We start from the raw sequence: 22,469 nt of genomic DNA, 5'->3' as shown, positions 1-22,469 counted from the left end.
CAAACTTATTATACCCCCGTCACGATTCTATGGTGGTGGGTATAAAAAACATATAAAAAGAAGAAAATTGAATAACTTCATTCAGCCATAAAATTAAAATAAATTTAAAAAAATCAGTAATTTTTAAAGGGAAATTATTTTCGTTAGTTATACTTTTGTGTTTTCATACCATTTGTTCGCTAAATGTTTAGCAAGATTTAAAATATTTTTTGGCATTTAGTTTTTCACCGCAACTACTTACCCAGACATGGCTATTAATGAAGATATAATCTATTAATGATACAAATAAAACAAAGTCGCAACTAATCGAAATTTAAATAATTTTATTTATTTTCTTTATTCAAGCGAGTGTTTGTTATTGGGTTTATGTTGTTTTTGTTGTTGACATTTTCAATTATTGTTAATGTTAGTCAATTAGTTTAAGTACATACGAATCAGTGAGTTAATCAATCAATCAATCAATCAAATACAAAGTGTATATCCTTTTTCTCTTACCGAAAGTAGTACATGTATATGCAGGTGTGGGTGGCTGTTGGTGATTATGTGTATGTGTGTGACTGTGTTTGTCTTTTGAGAGAGAACCGGAACTACCTAATACATAATCAAATGAATACATTGTTTTTTTTTTGAAAATTGTTACTAAAGCATTTCATTAATTCGGGTTTATTATTCGGTTGATCTGTTGTTGTTCTAGCTCTATATATGGACGTCTATGCAAGTTTATATATTTGTTGTTATTTTCTTTCCTTTTGTGTTTTCGTTTTTGTTGATTTTTCTTGAGTATTTAAGAGAATTGATTATATATAATTTTAAGTTTAGGTTTGTTTTTATTTGTGTTTTTGCAATAAATAGCTTCGGTTATGGTGGTCATTTAACACAGGATATACGAGTAAATAAATATTTAGTTAGGACAGAATACAGAGACAATACAAAGATATCGTTTTCACCAAAAAATCGTTTTATATATTTTTTGGATTTCTTGTTTAGTTTTGTTTTATCCTTTGTTGTAATACTAAAAGTTTCCAATCTATCTGTTTGCTCTATTGATTTAAATAAATTAATTAGTTAACAGTATTTATCATTTTCTTTGTTTTGTCTTTGTTGTATATATAGTTATATGTATATCGTTTTTATATATATATTTATAAATAGTATATATTTTTATATAATAATAATTTTGTAATTTATATATAAATCATATAGATCAAGATTTACAATTATTTAGTGTTTTTTATTATTATTTGTTTTTTTTTTTGTAAATTATTTATATATGAATTCTAAAGAAGGATAGTATGTCAGTTAGTTGCAGTATTAGATAGTGGATAGATAGAGACAGTTACAGCATTTATTAATAAATTTGTGTAAATTATAAATATTTTTCATTATTTAGACTAGTTAGAGTTTCGAATTACATTTTGGTTTTCTTGTGTGTTTGTGTTTTTTTGGTATTATTATAGTTTATTTTTCTTTACTTTGGTTAAATGTTTCACTTAATATTAATTATTTTGTTGTATATGTTGTTATCTATATATATGTATTTAATATTTCTTATTAATAATTTATATATAAATTGGATTCTCCTGGCCTGTTAATAGGCGGAACATTGATGTAGGCATGGTTTTCATTAGAATCTGAAATAGAAAAAAAACAATATATTTTATTTAAATTTAAAAAGTTATTTATAAATATCAAATATCATTTTTTGTTAATCTTTTCTTTGATAGCCATTATAAACTACTTAAATACTAGTAAGAGATATGAATGATGTATAAACGATAATACTATAATACGATTGGGAGCCACCGTAGTGCATAGGTTAGGTTAAAGTGGCAGCCCGATTAAATTTCAGGCTCACTTAGACTATTCAGTCCATTGTGATACCACATTTAACTAAAAGTACCTATTACATATGGACACTTCTAGTCTTAACCACTGAACCTTCTCTATTATTTACTTTTGTGCAACCAACCAGATTGCTCCAAAAACATTAACAAACTGCTTAAGTTAACGTTATCCAGGTCAGCCAGTAATCTAAAGCTATATGCTCCTAAAATTCGCTTACGCCTTACACAAAAAGCAGGACACTCACACAAGAGGTGTTTAATTGATTCCTTTTCCTCCACATCACGACAGCTTATACAATAGTCATTATACTTCGCACCTATAGTTTTTGCAAATTCGCCTATCAGGCAGCGACCCGTTATAGCAGATATCAGGAGTGCTATCTGACGCCTTGAGAACACTAGCATATCTAGTGCGCGTGGATTAAGTTTAAATGGGGCCATATTTGCTTGGTGTCGTTACAACCCTTGCAATTTTTCCATCGAATATTGGCCATCATAACAGCCTTCTCACGCAGTAAGAGCTTGCAGGTGGCCAGAGGCATACCAACAGATTCTAGTTCCCCTGGAATATGTAAGGTAGTTCCTAGCCTTGCTAACACATCTGCTTCGGAGTTCCCCGGTATGTTCCTATGGCCAGGCACCCATATTAGGTGAATATTGTACTGCTCAGCCATCTCGTTGAGAGATTTGCGGCAGTCTATGGCCGTTTTCGAGTTAAGGAACACAGAGTCCAAGGATTTTATTGCAGGTTGACTGTCTGAGTATATATTAATGCCAATATTTGTTGGAACATTACTTCTCAGCCAATTCACCACCTCTCTTATTGCCAATATTTCAGCCTGAAAAACACTACAGTGATTAGGTAATCTTTTCGCTATTCGAATTTCCAGATCTTTAGAATATACTCCGAACCCCACTTGTCCATTCAATTTGGAGCCATCAGTATAGAAATCTATATATCTTTTATTCCCCGGGGTCTGTGTACACCACGCCTCACTGTTGGGAATTAGAGTTTCAAACTTTTTGTCGAAAAGTGGTTTTGCCAGGGTATAATCCACTACGTTAGGCACATCTGGCATTACTTTGAGGACCGAACTATGACCGTACATTTTTTCCGACCACAGCGATAGCTCACGCAACCGCACAGCCGTTGTTGCAGCTGACTGTTTGGCCAAAATGTCTAAAGGCAATAGATGTAGCATGACATTAAGGGAGTCTGTTCCTGTCTTACTAAATGCGCCTGAGATACGACCGTAGTGCATACACAAGGTCGTGGGTTCGATTCCTGCTTCGACCGAACACCAAAAAGTTTTTCAGCGGTGGATTACCCCACCACAGTAATGCTGGTGACATTTCTGAGGGTTTCAAAGCATCTCTAAGTGGTTTCACATTAATGTGGAACGCCGTTCACTCAAAAAAAAGTTTACTTGGATCCAAAGATTTTGACCTTCCCTTAAGGATTTTGGTATTGATTCCGAGCCAAAGATGCGGCTTCTTTAAAATAAAGACATTTTTTAGGGACCTCCCTGGCTTTAAATCTAGGATCGATAAAATTAAAATTGGATACAGATCTCATTCATCGAGTTTTTATTTTCTTTTTGCGATATATTAATAAAGGTATTTATGTACAAACAAATTCCAAATTCAAAATCCAAATTATGCCAAGTACTTCAAAGTAAAAACAGTTTTCTTAATGCAAAAAAACTTTAAACCAAAGATGCAAACCCTTAAAATAAGTCTTAGCGTATATTTGAAGCGTTTTTATCTTAAATTTAAAAATTCAATATGTCAGTTGATTTAAAGACGATTTCTTTAAATTAAAAATGTTTTTCTTTATTTTAAGGAAAATTCCCTTAATTTAAAAACTACAACTTCAGCAGAGAGACGCAAAATTTCAAGATTTGTGTCCTAAATTTAATGAAAAAATGTTTGAAGCAAGGATTCAAAACTTTCTTTTAATTAAAATGTCATTGTTTTAAAGAAATTTGTCCTTAGCATTTCGTAAATTTTGAGTCCTAAAATTTAAGTTGCATAATGTTACAAATTAGGTCAATATTGTTTTCAGTGTTCGGATTTGGCTATAAAAAGGAGGTCCCTTGTCATTGAGCTTAACATGGAATCGGGCAGCACTCAGTGATAAAAGAGAAGTTCACCAATGTGGTATCACAATGGACTGAGTAGTCTAAGTGAGCCTGCACTGAAAAACATATTGTCGTGAGGTCAAAGATTTCATGTCTTTAAAATACGAATGTAAATTTTGCTTAGCATAGAAGACGCATTTCTCTAATATAAAGATTTTTTCTTTGTCCAAAAGTCGATAAACTTTTCAATGAAGTCGTATTGTCCTTATAATTAAGTGATTTGACTTAAAAGTGGGTATCATAACATGAAAGGAAAAATGTTGAGTCTGAATTTGGAAAATAAAGTTGTCGTTAACTCGTTTTTAAAGGACTTTGATAGCATATGAAGAAAAAAAGCTGAGAAAGCGAAAAATTAAAATTTGCTTCCTAGAAGCAAGTACACAAAACCCAAATTTAAAAGAGAATTATGTCTTAAAAGTATCCCTACTTGTATTCTCTGCTTCTTTGGCTCGGAATCAATACCAAAATTGTTAAAGTAAAGACAAATTCTTTGGAACCGAGTATGCTTTTTTTTCAGTGTGATACATCGGGATGCCACCTAAATAAGTATCCAATGAAAAAAATCTTCCAAATAATGCTCGAATGAAACGCGGTCTCGAAAGCAAATGAAGTTTTGATCTGATATATACCGCACTGAAAACATATTTTCATACACTGAACAAAATATTGTCTTGAGGTCAAAGATTTCATGTCTTTAAAATACGAATGCAAATTTTGCTTAGCATAGAAGACGCATTTCTCTAATATAATGTGTTTTTTTTTTGCCTTGTCCAAAAGTCAATAAACTTTTCAATTAGGTCGTATTGTCCTAATAATTAAGTGATTTGACTAAAAAATGCGTATCATAACATGAAAGAGAAAATGTTTGGGCTAAGGCTTGACTTTAATAATTCAGAAAAATTCTTTAAATTTAATGAAATTGTCTTTAAATTTGTCGTCTTTTTGCATCTTGACTATATTTGAAAGTCTACCCAAATCGACTATTAACGAAAAATTCTGAGATTATCTGATTTATTTTAAAATGTACTTCAAAAGGTATACATATATACAGGTGATTACGAATAAATAAAAATTACCCGATTATTTTGAGCTGCTGTAAGCTTTAATTTTTAAAAAAGTCGAAAAGTAGATTCTGATTAAGATTTCCTTATAACATATTAATCATAAACAAAACTTCATTCATTGTAAAATTTTCTGTGTATGATTTGTTAATCAAATAATTAATGCAAAAACCATGCGATGAATGGAGTCAAGTATATGGATCAGAATCAACAAATCGACTATTCTACTTTACTACACTGAAAAAATATTCTCGTAAGCACAAAGATTTTATGTCCTTATAATACTAATGCCAATTTTCCTTAGCCCAGCGCCACAAGGCATTATTGGGTTAGTTGGCTAACAAAGATTCATGATTGTACAAAAGTTTGCAATAGCAATTCACATAATTTACAAAACTTAGGAAATCATATAATTTGTGCATGATCTTTTAAAACTTAAAATACTCGTATATGCTTTTATTTCAGGAAGAAGATTATCGTAAGAATTGCGTTGCTTTGTCCTTTCTAGTCTACAAAGGGGTACTGTCAAATTCTTTCTACCTCACGTATTTACATTATTCTGATTTTGCGTAAAAGATATTGGATGAATCTAGTATCCTTGACACACTTGAAAACGTAGACTAAAAGCCACCATGTACACAGACAAAAATAAGTTTGAGAACCAATAACTTTTGTTGGAAAACCAATAACAAAATTTGTTAACGCTACAGTCTTCAATAATGAAGCAATCGTGCTGAAATTTTGCACAAACTCGTCTTTTGTCTGCAGGTAGGTCAATTTCGAAGAGGGGCTATATCGGTCCATATTTTGGTATGGTCCCCATATAAAACGACCTCCAGATTTGGGGTCTTGGGCTTATAGAAACCGTAGTTTTTATCCAATTTGTCTGAAATTGGAAATCTAGAGGTATTGTAGGACCATAAAGAGGTGTGTCGAAAATGGTGAGTATCGGTCCATATTTTGGTGTAGCCCCCATATAGACCGATTTCCCGATTTTACTTCTTGGGCTTATAGAAACCGCAGTTTTTATTCAATTTACCTGAAATTGGAAATCTAGAGGTATTGCAGGACCACAAATACGTGTGCCAACAATTGTGAGTATCGGTCCATGTTTTGGTATAGTCCCCATATAAAACGACCTTCCGATTTGGGGTCTTGGGCTTATAGAAACCGTAGTTTTTATCCAATTTCTCTGAAATTTGAAATCTAGAGGTATTTTAGGACCATAAAGAGGTGTGCCGAAAATGGTGAGTATCGGTCCATATTTTGGTATAGCCCCCATATAGACCGATTTCCCGATTTTACTTCTTGGACTTCTAGAATCCGAAGTTTTTATCCTATTTGCCTGAAATTGGAAATCTAGAGGTATTTTCGGGTCATAAAGAGGTGTGCCGAAAACGGTGAGTATCGGTCCATATTTTAGTATAGCCCCCATAAGAATGATCTCCCTATTTAACTCCTTGGGTTTCTAGAAACCGTAGTTTTTATCTGATTTGCCTGAAATTGTAAATGTTCTTGTATTTTAGGCTCACAAAAACGTGTATCGGATTAAGTTTTTATCGGTCCATTTGGTAATGCCTCCATATAGACCTACTTCACTTCTTGAGGGTGTAGAAGGCGCACTGATCATGAAAATTGCTTGAAACTCAATGTAAAGTTTCCAGATTTTACTTCTACAGATTTAAGATTTCAAATCAAGACGTTATTTTACAATTTTCTTGCACACTTACAAGAGATGTTAATGATTCCTCTAAACCTCAAACAAAAATGGTTCTTATAAATCCAGAATCTGATATAGTCCTCATAGGTGAAATCTTTAAATTTATCTTCGGAAAGTGTCCTCAAGTCCTCAAGCCCTCCTGAAATTTCAGAGGAAACCCTAATATTTGGTTCATGGTGGTGGGTATGTAGGATTCGGCCCGGCCGAACTTAGTGCTGTATATACTTGTTTGATATAATTTTGGTAGTACTCCTTCGGTTTTGCCACAAAATAGGCCTCAGTTTCGGCGATCACCTCTTCATTGCAGCCAAGTTTTTTCCCTGCGAGCATCCTTTTGAGGTCTGAGAACAAAAAAAGTCGCTGGGGGCCAGATCTGGAGAATACGGTGGGTGGGGAAGCAATTCGAAGCCCAATTCATGAATAGTGCTATGACCAACACGTTCCTTTGATATCTTTAAGGCCTCTGCTATCTCGATCAACTTCATTTTACGGTCATTCAAAATCATTTTGTGGATTTTTTTGATGTTTTCGTCGGTAACCACCTCTTTCGGGCGTGTACTGCGTTCACCGTCCTCCGTGCTCAATTCACCACGCTTCAATTTTGCATACCAATCAATTATTGTTGATTTCCCTGGGGCAGAGTCCGGAAACTCATTATCAAGCCAAGTTTTTGCTTCCACCATTTTTTTCCCCTTCAGAAAACAGTATTTTATCAAAACACGAAATTCCTTTTTTTCATTTTTTTTTCACAATAACAAAAGTTGCTTCACAAAAGACGCTCTATATCACAAACTAATTGACTTACAGACGTCAAATTTTGACACGAATCATTTGAAGGTTTGTGCTATATAAAAATAATATGCATTTAATACTAGCAAAATTACATAATTTATGCTTAAAGGCGACTTTGAATGTGGAATTTTAATTATTCAGTTAACACGTTTATTTCATGATATATAGCCAGAAAAACGAATAAATTTATATTTATGTTCTAGCATCAAAAATAAAATTTAAAAGTTAATTGCGTTTTTAAAATCGTTGTAATTGAGCTTTTTCCTCAGTGTATTGATGAAATCAAAAACTTTTATTTCATTATTACAATTGAAATACACAATTGATTCGAATCGAACTATTTTTCACATATTAAGGTAAATATTCAATTAATCTATGTGATTTAATTTGGTACAGTACTCACCTCTCCAACGGATGTGGCTAAAAGATTTACAATTTTCTCATGAGGTACGGCCACCACACTTTGGTTATTAATTTCAATAATCCTATGACCCACTCTAACGCCGCCTCTCTCGGCAATACCGCCTCTTAGTAAACTACAAATCTGTAAGAAGCCAAAGAAATTTCAATCATAACAAAATCCTTTCCAACCATTGATGTTTAGCAGCAATTGCTGCAAAATACATACCACACCATTTTGTACACTGAAACCAAGCTGATATTTAGTTTCGGGTCTTTTGATTTTCACCTCCACTACTGGTGGACATGGCACCACGGTGAATTTGACCACAGTCTGATTTTTGGTATTTTTGATATATGTCTGGCATGTGGACAATGGCAAACCGACCAGACTTAGACCATTGATGGCTATTAGCTGATCACCAATATTCAATTGACCACAACGAGCCGCTGCGCCCGAGGACATAAGATTTGCTATTACTACAGTGGGCAGCATAGATCCCCAACCCGATTCGACAATAACTACACCCAATATTTCGCCCTTGGCCTTGGGTACCACCACCTCTTTCTGCAGTTCTTTTTTAGCGAAAATTTCCAATTCATCGCCGAAAATTTCCTGGCTATTGAGAACTTCCTGGTAGTCCATTTCCTTAACAAAACGATGATCTTCAATTCCATTCGCTTTAAGGAACTCCATGTAGGCCACCTGGAAGGCTTGCCCAATTGACTGGGCTATGAATTGGGCTTCGTCACTCTCGAAGACGTGACAAATCATTTTGGGCGTTCGATTCGGTTTGGGGGCATCATCGATGTCCTGAGGCACAAATCTGCGGCGGGCCATTAACACCACCAAATCTCCAATGTCGGCTATATAGGAAATTGTGCGTAACGCATGATCCATCATGATCTCTTTCAGATCGGTATTCAAGACCATAATCTTTTCGGTGGATATGAAGAGGTCCACCTCTGTACTGGGTTGGACATCACCATCCGGTGCCTAAAAATAGAATGAGATGCATTGTGTAATAGATGCAGCGCAATAGCTGAAATTTGCATGTATATTTCTATTCTGTAAGCTTCGTTTTTGAACAAAACTAAAAATTTTCAAAGCATATGCACAGTGACTTGAAACGAAAAGAAGAATAAAGAAGTGTGAGATTTCCAACGTAAAAGGTTTAATGTCACAAACGCATGATTTTTTTCTGTTTGTTTTTTCGTTTACTTACCAGAGCCTATATTTTAGTTGAGAGGGTGAGTTAAGAACAAACGAGCAATCGGGCCATTAAGAATAGTTCCATGTTTTTTATATATTATATTTTGATATAGAAAAGAATACAATAAAGAGATTGTTTAAAATGGTTTATTTGTATGGAAAATAATAATATGAAAAAAAATATTAAAAAATTTCTTTTTAAAAATTTATGCGACAAAATTTTCAAATACTTTCAAAGGAGTTTAAATTTCATTACAATGCAATTTCGGACCACTTTCAGGATTATATTTAACTTTTGAAATTCAGTTTTCAGTTTTATTCTTTGCAATAAACTATGCTACAGATTTTAATCATTGTTTAAAAACATAGTTATTTTTTGGGTCAGATTGACAATCATTTAAATAATACCTTCGTTAGTACTATTTAAATAAATTGACAGTCTTAAGTTTATTGACTGGTACCATCATGTACACACTTCGAAAAGTAAACCCTTCAGGGTACCTCCTCCAATTAAACTCTAGTTTAGTTTATTGAAATTATTATATTGTAATCCAAATTTCTCTAATGTGAAAAAGTTTCCTTGACTGTATTATTTTTGTGTGTACGTTTGATAAATGGATGAACCACAAATTCCTCTAGATTTTCAATTTCAGGGAAATCGGATAAAAATTGGGATGGACCATATGAGGCCTATACCAAAACATGGACCTAATTCAGGAAAATCCTATATAAATTGCGGTGTCCAGAAGCTCAAGACCCAAAATGGGGAGGTCGGTTTGTATGGGGCTATATCAAAACATGGTCACATACACAACACTTCCGTACACTTATTTATACCTATAGATTTCCAATTTCAGTCATATCTGAGGCTCAAGTTCCCAAATCGGGAGGTCGGTTTGCATGAGGGCTATATCAAAACATGAACCGATATGGTCCATATTTGAACATGACCTGCTAGCAGGCAAAAAAGAATCTGTGCCAAAGTTCAGTATTATTGCGTCATTATTGAATGACGTAGCGTGATTGCAACAAGCAGACAGACGGACATGGATATATCGTCTTGCAATTTCTCCCTGATCAAGAATATACAGTGAAACCTCTCAGAAGTTGACATCTCCGGTCGCCTCAATTTTGTCGATATTTGGGAGTTGTCCAGTTATGAGAGGTTAATTTTAATGTGTCAGTACACCCTCAACAAAAATCGCTTCTGTAACATATACCCCAAACACATTTTGCTTCAAGCATATGTATTTTCAGGATTGGTCCAAACAAAATATTGTTTGTTTTGTTCAAAAATATTATGTACCCACCACCATTTTTTGTTAGAGTTTTAGAGGAATCATAAACATCTCTTGTAAGTGTGTAAGAAAATCATGAAATAACGCCTTGATTTGAAATCTAAAACCTGTAGATTTTCATCCCAATTATTTAAATTATTACGAGAAGTAAAATCTGGTAATTTTGCATTCAGTTTGAAGCAATTTTCATGATCAGTTCGCCTTCTATACCCTCAATAAGTGAAATCGGTCTATATGGAGGCCTTACCAAATAGACCGATGAAACTAAATCATACATACTCTGTCTAAAATGCCTGTATATTTTCAATTTGTGGCAAATCGGATAAAAACTACAATTTTTAGAAACCCTAGGAGATAAATCGGGAGTTCGGTGTAATGGGGGCTATACCAAAACATGGAAGGATACACACAGTATTCAGCACAATTTAATTGTAGTTCTAGGATCTAGACCCCAAATCGGAGGGCCAGTTTATAAGGGGGCTATATAAAAAACTGTACCGATACTCAATATATTCAGCACACCCCTATGTGGTCATAGAATACCTCTAGATTTCCAATTTCAGGCAAATTGGATAAAAACTACGGATTCTAGAAGCCCAAGAAGTAAATCTGGAGATCGGTCTATATGGGGGCTATATAGAAACACGGTCCGATAATCACCATTTTCGGCATATCTCTTTATTTTCCTAGAATACCTCTACACTTCCAATTTCAGGCAAATTGGGTAAAAACTACGGATTCTAGAAGTAAAATCGGGATATCGGTCTATATGGGCCTATAACAAAACACGGACCGGTACTCACCATTTTCGACACACGTCTTTATGGTCCTAGTATACTTCTAGATTTCCGATTTGAGGCAAATTGGGTAAAAATTACGGATTCTAGAGACCAAGAAGTAAAATCGGGAAATCGGTCTATATGGGGGCTATATCAAAACATAAACCGATACAACCCATTTTCGGCACACCTCTTTATGGTCCTAGAATACCTCTAGATTTCCAATTTTAAGCAAATCGGATAGAAAATACACTTTCTAGACGCCCAAGAAGCAAAATCGGGAAATCGGTCCATATGGGGGCTATACCAAAATATGGGCACCACTTTCGGTGCACTTTTTGATGGTCCTAAAATACCTCTAGATTTCAAATTTGGATAAATTTGAAAATTGGATAAAAACTACAGTTTTTATTAGCCCAAGATCCCAAATCAGGAGGTCGGTTTATATGGGGACCATATCAAAATTTGGACCGATATAGCACATCTTCGAACTTGACCTACCTGCAAACAAAAGACGAATCTGTGCCAAATATCAGGACGATAGCGACATTATTGAAGGCTGCAGCATGATTACAACAGACAGACCGACGGACAGACGGACATGCTTATATCGTCTTAGAATTTCTCCCTGATCAAGAATTTATATACTTTATATAGTCGGAAATCGATATTTCGATGTGTTACAAGCGGAATGACAAACCATTCTATGGTGGTGGGTATATAAAAATTAATGAAATTTTCTTTGTGTGGATATATTTATACCCTGCGTCACACTGTGGAACAGGGTATTATTAGTTAGTGCATATGTTTGTAACACCCAGAAGGAGACGAGGTAGACATATGGTGTCTTTGGCAATAATGCTCAGGGTGGTCCATGTCCGTCTGTCCGTCCGTCCGTCTGTCCGTCCGTCTGTCCGTCCGTCCGTCTGTCCGTCCGTCCGTCTGTCCGTCCGTCTGTCCGTCCGTCTGTCCGTCCGTCTGTCCGTCCGTCTGTCTGTGAACACATTTTTGTGATAAAAGTTTAGGTCGCAATATAAGTCCAATCGCCTTCAAATTTGGCACGTGTTCCTTTTTTGGGTCATAATAGAATCCTATTGATTTTGGAAGAAATCGGTTCAGATTTAGATATAGCTCCCATATGTATCTTTCGCCCGATATGCACTTATATGGCCCCAGAAGCCAGAGTTTTGGCCCAATTTGGTAGGAGTACAATTAGTAGTATAGTCATGTGTGCCAAATTTGATTGAAATCGGTTCAGATTTAGATATAGCTCCCATATATATATTTCGCCCGATATGCACTTATATGGACCCAGAAGCCAGAGTTTTATCCAGATTAGCTTGAAATTTTGCACAAGGAGTAAAATTAGTAGTATAGTCGTGTGTGCCAAATTTGATTGAAATCGATTCAGATATAGATATAGCTTCCATATATATCTTTCGCCCGATATGGACTTATATGGCCCCAGAAGCCAGAGTTTTGGCCCAATTTGGTTGAAATTTTGCACTAGGAGTACAATTAGTTGTATAGTCATGTGTGCCAAATTTGATTGAAATCGGTTCAGATTTAGATATAGCTCCCATATATATGTTTTTCTGATTTCGACAAATATGGTCAAAATACCAACAATTTCCTTGTAAAATCGCCTCTGCTTAGTCGAAAAATTGTAAAATTTGACGGATGTTGTATGGTATCCAAAATTTAGATCTACAAATTGGTGCAGGGTATAATATAGTCGGCCCCGCCCGACTTTAAACTTTCCTTACTTGTTTTAAGGTGTCAATTGGTTACATCCATTATTTTACTTGCAGCCTACCCTCTAGGTCTCTTTTTCTAAACATATATGTTTATAGGCTATTTCCAAATTAATATATGTTTGCATCTAAGCATATTATATTTACAAACATTTTATGTCCCAAACATAATATGTTCTAACATATTAACATATATGTCCCAAACATGTTATGCTAGTTCATGAACATTATATGCTTGCATTTAAAAATATTGTGTTAAAAAATTTGAGTTCCAAGCATATAATTATAATATAATATACACCCAAACATATGAAAAACAGTCTTTTTCGTCCGTGTATAGCAAACGTCTCACGACTATTGTCCACTTTTGAGAGGTGTTCAAGTTTAAGAGGTTTCACAGTATACTTTATATAACCGGAAATCGATATTTCGATGTGTTACAAACGGAATGATAAACTTATTATACCCCCATCATTTTATCACAAATGAGCCCATCGTGAATTTCGTATGACGTTTTTGGAATTTTTTTCTTCAAACTACGAAATTTTCTTTAACAAACGAAAGAAAAAGTATGTCCAAAAAAATCGCTTGAATTTGTCGAAAAATATTTACTTATTTAATACAGTAAAGCAAACCATTTTTGATTTAAAAATATAAACTTTAAATTAACTGATATTTTAAATCATTGGATTAAAGCAAAAAAAAAAAACTTTAAATATAGATTAAGACATATTTTGAGGATTTTGCATTTTTGGTCCAAAGTTTTTTTTTAAGTTAAGAAAACCTTTTTTTGACTTTTAAACGCGAATACCTTTGTTAATATATCGCAAAGAGATTTAAAATAAAAAATGTGTTTTAACATTTAACTACTGAGGTGAAATAGTTTTGGCGCTGGTGGTAAATTTTACACCTTTAATTTTCGAAAATTTTGGGCATTTTTTTCAATTTATTTGCTTGACTAGGGTAAGAAATTAAAAAGATATCAAACTTGTAGTTAAAAAAACAACAAGGAATGATATAACTCAAACGAACAGAGAAACTTAAAAAGACAGTTTATAATCTTTGATTCAAAAACAAATTTCATTAAAGTTAGAACACCTATATTCGAAATTTACGTCCCTCCGTTAAAGTCGTATGTCTTTGAATTAAGGCAATTTTCCCTTAAAGTAATGATTTTTTTGGAATAATCTATAATTTAACTGAGATATTATATCTTAGGATTATAAGATAAGATAATATATTTAATAAATCGCAAACAGGGATTGAAAATTCGACAAACTACATCTATGTCCTAATTTTAATTTTATAAAGCCTAGATTGGAAGTTAGATAGTGTCCCAAAAAATGTTTTTATTTAAAAGGAGTCGCATATTTGGCTTGGTGTCTTACGAGAATCCTAAAGTGAAGGTAAAAATGTTTGGATTTTTATTCAGAAAAAAATTTAAACTTTCTGTATTTGGTGTAGAAAGAATTTTAACTAAAATTTGTAAAATTATTTTTAAAATCTCAAAATTTTTTTCGTGGTATATTTATTTACTCTATGAATTAAAAAGGGTGTATGAAGTGATTTGAAAATTAAAATCTTTATAAGAAATTTGATATTTTGCATAAATGATGACTAGCGCTTTTTTGTTAGCCAATAAACATCATTCTCTACAAACGAAATCAGTAACAAATCAATGGAGATGAAAGAAATATTGAATTTCTTAAGCCAAAATGAAATGAAATCCATCAAAAGAGAATGCTGTTTAGATCCTCTCATTCACAAACACACATACACACACATATCAATGCTTACCTTAATCCTTGATACCGCCTCTTCTGCTTGCATCATACGAGTAGATTTTGTGGGTTGACCTTCGCATACCAGCTGAGTGGAACCCAAGTATTTAGCCCGGAAAAGGACACCTTCGATCAGCACTGCACCGCCTTTTTGAAAATGAGTTGATGGGATAAATAAAAATGGAAATTTTATTAGATATCATCTATACAGGGGATTTGATCTATTGTTCTGGGGGAGGGGCGAAAAGACATCGAAAAACCAAAAAAACAAATCGTACTACAAATCATAAAAGGATGTTACTGAAAATACAACTCCAATCTAATTCTACAAAAAATAATTAAATTTTGATTGTTTTAATTTTAAATAAAATGAAATGAAATGTTTTTGAAATGTACTATGTATGGATTTTATAAAAAAGAATTTGTAGCTTACAAAGTATAAACGAACGAACGAACGAACGAGAACGTAGACATCGAGATGTAGAGTTAAGCGATTACACATTTAATATTATATTTTGTTTGTTTTTATTTTGTATTTTTTTTTAAATTGTTTTTTTTTTTTTGAACGTAAACGGAACGGAATGCATGCAAAAGTAAACATTTCATAAAGAAAAACATATTTGCAAATTAGTTGATATATCTCATCTAGTTTTAATTCTATATATACGATTACAACTATGTATATAAAAATATTTTGTATTATATTCTATGTATAAAAATTGTATATGTTTATAAAAATATCTAATATAAATAAGGATACAAAAAATATCTAAAATGTTTTTTTTGTTGGTTATCTAAAATCAATGGAAAGTTAATGGAATTGTCATTTTGTTTATCATTTACAAGAATGTTTGTAAGTCGTATATACAATGTATGGATACATTTTTTTGGCTTCAATCATGAAATAGATTGATCAATCACGGAAATGATAATATCAATACCCAACGTAAAGTAAAATATTATAAAAAATCAATTGGTTCGGTAAGGTTTTCTGCACTTTATACAAAGTTTTGAACTTAGGAAGTTTAGCTCAATTTCAATGTAGTTCAATTTTCCAGAAAATTTCGAAAATATCGTAATGATTATAATTCTGAATTCTTTTGCAATTTATGTGACTACTTAAAATTAATAAAAAATTTTACTTAAAGTAGTGTACTTTGAAACGAAGAACATTTCTTTAAACTTGGTAGAAATTTCCTGTGCAATAGTAAAAAAATTACCTTTTTGGATGTAAAACTATTATAATGTCATGCTTGACGAGAACAAGATACATTTCGGAGATCTGTATCAAATATGCCCGAGTACACAGGCAGGAGTATTTACTGCAAAGAGATCGGATTAGAGAGTTTGAAGACGAATGCACACTAAAAACACTGAACCCACCAGGAAGAAAACTTTTGGTTAATTTTACAAAATTTTGATTATTGGCAGAAAATGTTACCTACACTGAAAAAACAGTGAACCCACCAGGAAGAAAACTTTCGGTTAATTTTAGAAAATTTTGAATATTTGTAGAAAATTTTAACTAAACAGTATTACAAACGTTGACATCACGCCGATGTCATAAAAATAAGTAGATATTTTTCGACAAATTCAAGAAAATTTATTAGACATAACTAAGTTTTTTCACTTGTTAAAGAAAATTTTGTAGTTTGAAGGAAAAACTTGGAGTTCAAAATTGCAAGAATGTCTTTAGTGACATACGAAGTTCATGATGGACGCCTTTTTGGTAAAATTTACAAATTTAAAGAAATTCTGAACTATTTTGTGGAAGACACGAATTTAGTTAATCATTATGCTTCATTTGAGTATATTTTTTTCCTCGGTTTTAGTTAATTTAACTAAAGTAAACAAAAAATTATTAGAGTAAAGGAAACTTCCTCCAAACATAATAATTCCATGAACTAAAATAAAGTTAAATTGGCATTAGTGAAATAGAGAGTTCACTTTTTTTTGAGTGTACACAAACGCTGACATCACGTCGATGTCACTAAAATAAGTAAATATTTTTCCACAAATTCAAGAAAATTTATCGGACATAATTAATTTTTTTACTTAATCAAGAAAATTTTGTAGTTTGATGAAAAAAAAAAATGGAGTTCAAAATTGCTTCTTTATTTTTAGTGCCATACGAAGTTCAAGATGGGTACATTTGTAGTAAAATTTACAAATTTAAAGATATAATGAATTTTTTTGTGAGAAGTACGAATTTAGTAAATCTTTAGTACATTTAACTAACGTACGCAAAAAATTATTAGAGTAAAGGAAACTTTCTCCCATCAAAATAATTCCATGAACTAAAATAAAGTTAAATTGGCTTTAGTGAAATAGAGGGTTGACTTTTTTTGAGTGTTTTAGTGTTGTTCCATTAACTTTTCAATGATCTTAACTACAAATAAAATACAATAATCTCTATTCGAATATAGTTTTTGGTTTGTACTAAAATTGGTTTTACGACTTTTCAAATGACAATACCAAATGTTTGTCACGAAGATAAACCCAATAATTTACCTTCTTTGTTCTTACTCTTTTTAACTTTTTTCTCGCCTGTGGTACTTCCACCAGAACCGACACTGCTGCCGGTGCCTCCTGCATTACCCGTACCGCTATTCACAATGTTTCCGCTGGCTGTGCTGCTGTTACCGCTATTTGCACCACCACCGATACCATTGTCAACATCCTTTTTCATGCAAGCAGAACCTTCCGAACCACCCGGAGAGCCCAGAGTGAGGCCACAGTCCTGTATATCTATGGACTTAATAGGTGATTTGTCACTGTGCTCCGGCGAAGACATTGAACCACCGATATCCAGTAGTTTATTGGAGGAATTTTTAGGCGGTACTGGCGGTGGGATTTCCGGAGTGGACGAGAGTAAGGCGTTATAACCGTTACGAGTTTTGGTGCTTGGCACCTGTTTGGGGGAGATTTTCGAGAGCAGAGATCTCGAAGGTTTGCGATCCCATGTCTTGTTCTCATCATAATAGCCTTGGTCATCGAGACGCTGGTGACCCAGAAGGCGATCTGTTTCCAAATCAGTATCCACATCATCCTCATCGGCACTCAAATTTTTCGAGTGGTTTTCCGAGGGTGACTCCAGAAGGCCTTTGTTGGAACTAACCTCTAAGTGGCGAGAGAGCCAAACTGGAGAATTCATCACAGGCGAAGGAGAACGTGGGCCATTACGTTCTGGCAATGGTGGTGGCGCTTGTTGTTGTTGCTGCTGCTGTTGTTGTTGTTGTTGAACTACACGTTTTACACTTTGAGCTTGTTGCGTCGGCGAGGTATTCTGCATGGCACTACTACTACTGTTGCTCGAGGTCAATGTGGTGGTAGTATTGTTGGTTTCTGTAGGGGAATTTGCATTGTTGGGTCCTGAACGCATATCTCGATAAGGTGTGGGCTGTAGGATATCCGGTTCAGCTGATAGAACATTGGGCTTGCGATGTGGTGCCGGAGCTGGAGGGGGTGGTGTCATTTGCACCATATCATTGCGATGAAAAACACCTAAAAAAACGACAAACAGACATAGTCAGTAAAACTTTTGTGCTTTAGCCAATGGGATCTACGCACTTATTGAATATAACGAATCCAAATCAGGATCAATATTTTTGAAAACTTTGTTATTGCTTATCGCATTGGGACTTTGTCCGATTATCTCCCGCTCCCGAGTATCCCTTATTTCTGGTTTAGCACGTACAGCCTCCCGAATGCTGTCATCAAGCAGACCATTAATGGGACTCTCATTTTTCCGCATGTACGAGTCGTGCAAAAGATTTGGAGACATTGTTGTATTGCGTTTATCGTTCACCACACTACCACCGCTAATACTGCCGCCAACGCCCTCTGTAATTGAAATTTGCCCAAAGAGTTAACATCACGAAGCATATATAGTGGGTACCACACTGTTAATAAATACCTTTGCTGTTACTGTTGCTATTAATGCTGTTATTGGCGGAGACTCGTTTCATATCCATCAGCATTGATATGCCGCCACCTATGGGCGTATGATGTATACCAGAATTTTGTTGATTAAGCAAATTATTCTGATTATTGTTCTCCGTATCAGAGGTGTGACCTGATGAAAGACCATCTTCCAGCACTGGCATACTGGAGGCATAGAACTTTGCATAATTTGAACATGATGTTGAGACACCGCCATTCATTTCTCCCGATAGACCTGAGATACAAAGAAATTCAATGAACCAATTTTAACAATTTATACGAAAATCTTTGGCATACATTTAGGCGATATATGAAATTTCTACATATATATACCCATATATTAACATTGGTTTTATACAGAATCGATGTTAGTCTTGCCGTTTCCGATAAAACAGAGATGTTTGTAATAAAATCCCCAGATCTATAACAGCGCTTACTACTCTAATTTGAGATGTACATTATCAGTAATAGAATCAAATATTAAAAAAAACTAGCTAATGAAAAGGACAATTGCTAAATTTCCCACTAATAGACAAACTCTTTTATATTAATATTCATTAACATTGTTATTTTTAATCATTGTTAATCATATTTTTAGGTTTTGTAATGTAAAATATCACTTTGATATATGACCTTAATACCCAGATTAAAAAGGAAACATAATTCATCACCTCATATTCTTTTTAAATGTCCTACCTACCCACACCTTCCTTCTTGAAGCAAAATTTTGGTTTGGAAAATTTGGAAAATGCTAACTAAACTGTTTAACAATCGACCAATTATTAAAGTCAAGAAAACTTTCTGTAAACATATAAATTCCATGAACGAAAATAGAATTAAATTGTCTTTGATGAAGAATACTTTGTATTATCAAAACATTTTCTCCCGTGTTCTCCATTTATATACAAACTTTTAATATGAAGCACAAAGATTTTGTGCTAACTTCCTTTTAATTCCATTATTATTACGAAGGACTATCGATCATCTATTGGAATGCTTTGTTTCTGACACTTAATTAAACCCTTTCAGTTTTTTAGTTTTGTTTTTACTTCAAACCATTTTGGCCAGCATTTGAATGGTCGTTAAGCCAGTATGACAGGCATTTAACTGCTGCAATACCACTCAACCCTTTCTTGCTGAACAATTTTGCTATCAAAATGAAAGTTTGAATGTAATGTTCATACTTTATGATTTGCAATAGCTATCAAAAAATGCGAAGAACTGAAACATATATATGAATAAAGAGTTACATAGTATGGATTTGATAGGTCATTCGAAAAGTATGTCAGTAAGTAAATCTAACAAATAAATGGAAGAAAATAACTAAAGGTAGTGCGAATTCGTAATAAGTGGTCAGCTTGTTTAAAAAATGATAGCTCCTCTATACCTCCACATATATCATGAAACCATTCACTTACAAATATCTATAATAAAATTCCTAAAATACCTATATATTTATAATTTCAGGCGAAAAGTTGCGAAGTCTAGAAGCTCAAAAGTCATATCGGGAGATTGATCCATATGACATGTATACCAATACATGGACCAATAAACACCATATTGTGGACCTAAAATACCTATATGTTTCCAATTTCACACAAATCGGATAATAAGCGCAGTGTGCAGATGCTCAATACCCCCAAATCGGGGGTCGGTTTATATAGGACTATGTAATCGCTCACTTCAGCTCTATTTGATCATTGAACCGTTGAGAATTTCTGAAAAGTGGTACCCATAATATAAGGTGGCACACACGGATGAAAAAGACTGTTTTTCATATGTTTGGCTATAAACATTATATGTTTGGAACACAAATTTTTAAACACAATATTTTTGAGTGCAAGCATATAATGTTCATAAACTAGCATAACATGTTTGGGACATATATGTTAATATGTTAGAACATATTATGTTTGGGACATAAAATGTTTGTAAAATGGATGCAAACATATATTAATTTAGAAATAGCCTATAAACATATATGTGTTTAGTAGCTTGGAGCGCTATTTAACAGGGAGCGATATTGAATTAAGTTGGTGGTTGTTGCTTGTTATTACAAAATTAGCATTTTATTTTTCCTTGGGCAATTGATCAGCTACTTCTTTGATCCTTACAAACTGTGTGGTCCGCTGTTCGAATCCGCGTCCGGCAAAAGGTAAAATTAAAATAATAAAAAATCATGCAATTGAATAATTTCTTCTACAATGTTTGTATTACAGAAAAAGTTACTAAGAACTAAAAAATCTCGTGGAAGTGAGAAAGATGTGGGGGAATATACAATTGGGCAGAAACAAAATTTTGAGCATTCAGGTCGAAAACCTATGTTGTTAGCACCTATATTACCTGTTTATTTTCATAATTCATTATGATTGTAAATATATAAATAAATAAAATTTTGAGCACAATATTGTTTGGGAGAATTTTTTTAAGCATATAATATTTTTGGGTGCAAAATGCTTCCAAACATATTATATGTTCACATAATAACATATTGTTTTTTGGAAGACAACATTATTGAATTTGGATGCAAAAATATAAAATGTTTGGAACTTAGACTACCTAAACATATATTGTTTAGACCAATATGCTTTCAAACATATTATATATTGGAAGAGATCAAACATATAAATGTTTGGGCAATACCCAAAAATATATATGCTTGAAGCAAAATATGTTTGGGAGTATATGTTACAGACGCGATTTTTTGTGAGCGTGCACTCATTGTAAAAAAGTTTCACACTTTTTCAAAAAGAAAAGTAACAATTAAACGCTTTTATATTAGTATTTTATATAGAAATGTGAAGTATTTTTTCTTCACCGGTCTAACAATCATTTTATTTCCTTTTCATTTAAAACTATTCCTAAAAATTTAATGTCCATATTCATAAAAATTTACTGACAGTTTATCGAAGGAATTTGTATGGAGTAGTAGGATTAAGGTTTACGCTTACTTTTATGAATGTGTGGGTAATATTAAATCGGTTTATCTACTATAGAAAATGTCCACAGCATACTTTTAGGCGACATACTTGTTCACTGAGAACATTATGACGATGGTAAACTCGATTATTTATTAAGACACCGACCTATCCGTAATCTTAGTGGTAATTGGGGTCACAATGTATAAAAAAATAATAGTAAATATCAATGTTATTACAAAGTGACACAGTGGCAGCACGACATTTTACACGCAAAAAAATAATTCTTTCCTCCCAAACGAAATTTTAGACAAACAAAGTTCGTTTCTCATTTGATTTTCGCTGTAAGGAAGTGTATTTGGAAGAAAAGTGTATACTTTTTGTGATAAACGTTTATTCTTTTCAAGGATGTAAAAACAATTTCATAAAGACAAACTCAAAAAAAAACATTGTTTTCTTGCTAATTGCATTTTCCCTCACATCCCTTTTCCTGTAATACCAACAATGTAGAAGAAATTATACGATTTTATAAATTTTTAAAATTTTTTTACCTTTCGCCTGGACGGAGAATCGAACCGCGGACCATGCACTTTGTAAGTCAACACACTAACCACTGAGCTATGTACCTGTTATGGTCATCAATAGATAAATATGCATATAAGTTATATTTATATAGCATAGCTTGCGGCGCCCACGAACCGAATAAACAAAGTTTATTTAACAGAAACAAACATTTAGTTTGGCACCGTGGTGCAGTGGTTGCTACGTCCGACTTGCATGCCAAGGGTCGTGGGTTCGATCCCTGCTTCAACCAAAGTTTTTTTTTT

The 22,469-nt window shown here is 33.4% G+C and overlaps 1 protein-coding gene across 5 annotated transcripts in view; it reads right to left on the bottom strand.

Annotated features, from left to right (window-relative positions):
- Positions 1–303: 303 nt before the first annotated feature.
- Positions 304–22,469, bottom strand: part of X11Lbeta — a 60,564-nt gene continuing 38,398 nt past the window's right edge. For 2 of the 5 annotated variants that reach the window (XM_075299036.1, XM_075299040.1), the window contains 7 exons: positions 18,699–18,959; positions 18,353–18,625; positions 17,294–18,286; positions 14,799–14,929; positions 8,187–8,954; positions 7,962–8,102; positions 304–1,631 (listed from right to left, as the gene is read on the bottom strand). In XM_075299036.1, coding sequence (XP_075155151.1) covers positions 1,560–1,631; positions 7,962–8,102; positions 8,187–8,954; positions 14,799–14,929; positions 17,294–18,286; positions 18,353–18,625; positions 18,699–18,959 — 2,639 coding nt within the window. In that variant the 3' untranslated portion in view covers positions 304–1,559. The remainder of the gene's footprint in view (positions 1,632–7,961; positions 8,103–8,186; positions 8,955–14,798; positions 14,930–17,293; positions 18,287–18,352; positions 18,626–18,698; positions 18,960–22,469) is intronic. The other 3 variants (XM_075299037.1, XM_075299038.1, XM_075299039.1) reach the window with 3 other exon arrangements.

Source organism: Haematobia irritans, chromosome 3 (genome assembly GCF_050003625.1).
Source record: "Haematobia irritans isolate KBUSLIRL chromosome 3, ASM5000362v1, whole genome shotgun sequence".
Taxonomy (NCBI): domain Eukaryota; kingdom Metazoa; phylum Arthropoda; class Insecta; order Diptera; family Muscidae; genus Haematobia; species Haematobia irritans.
The sequence above is the reverse complement of the archived record's forward strand: the minus strand, read 5'-3'. Positions and strand labels throughout refer to the sequence as shown.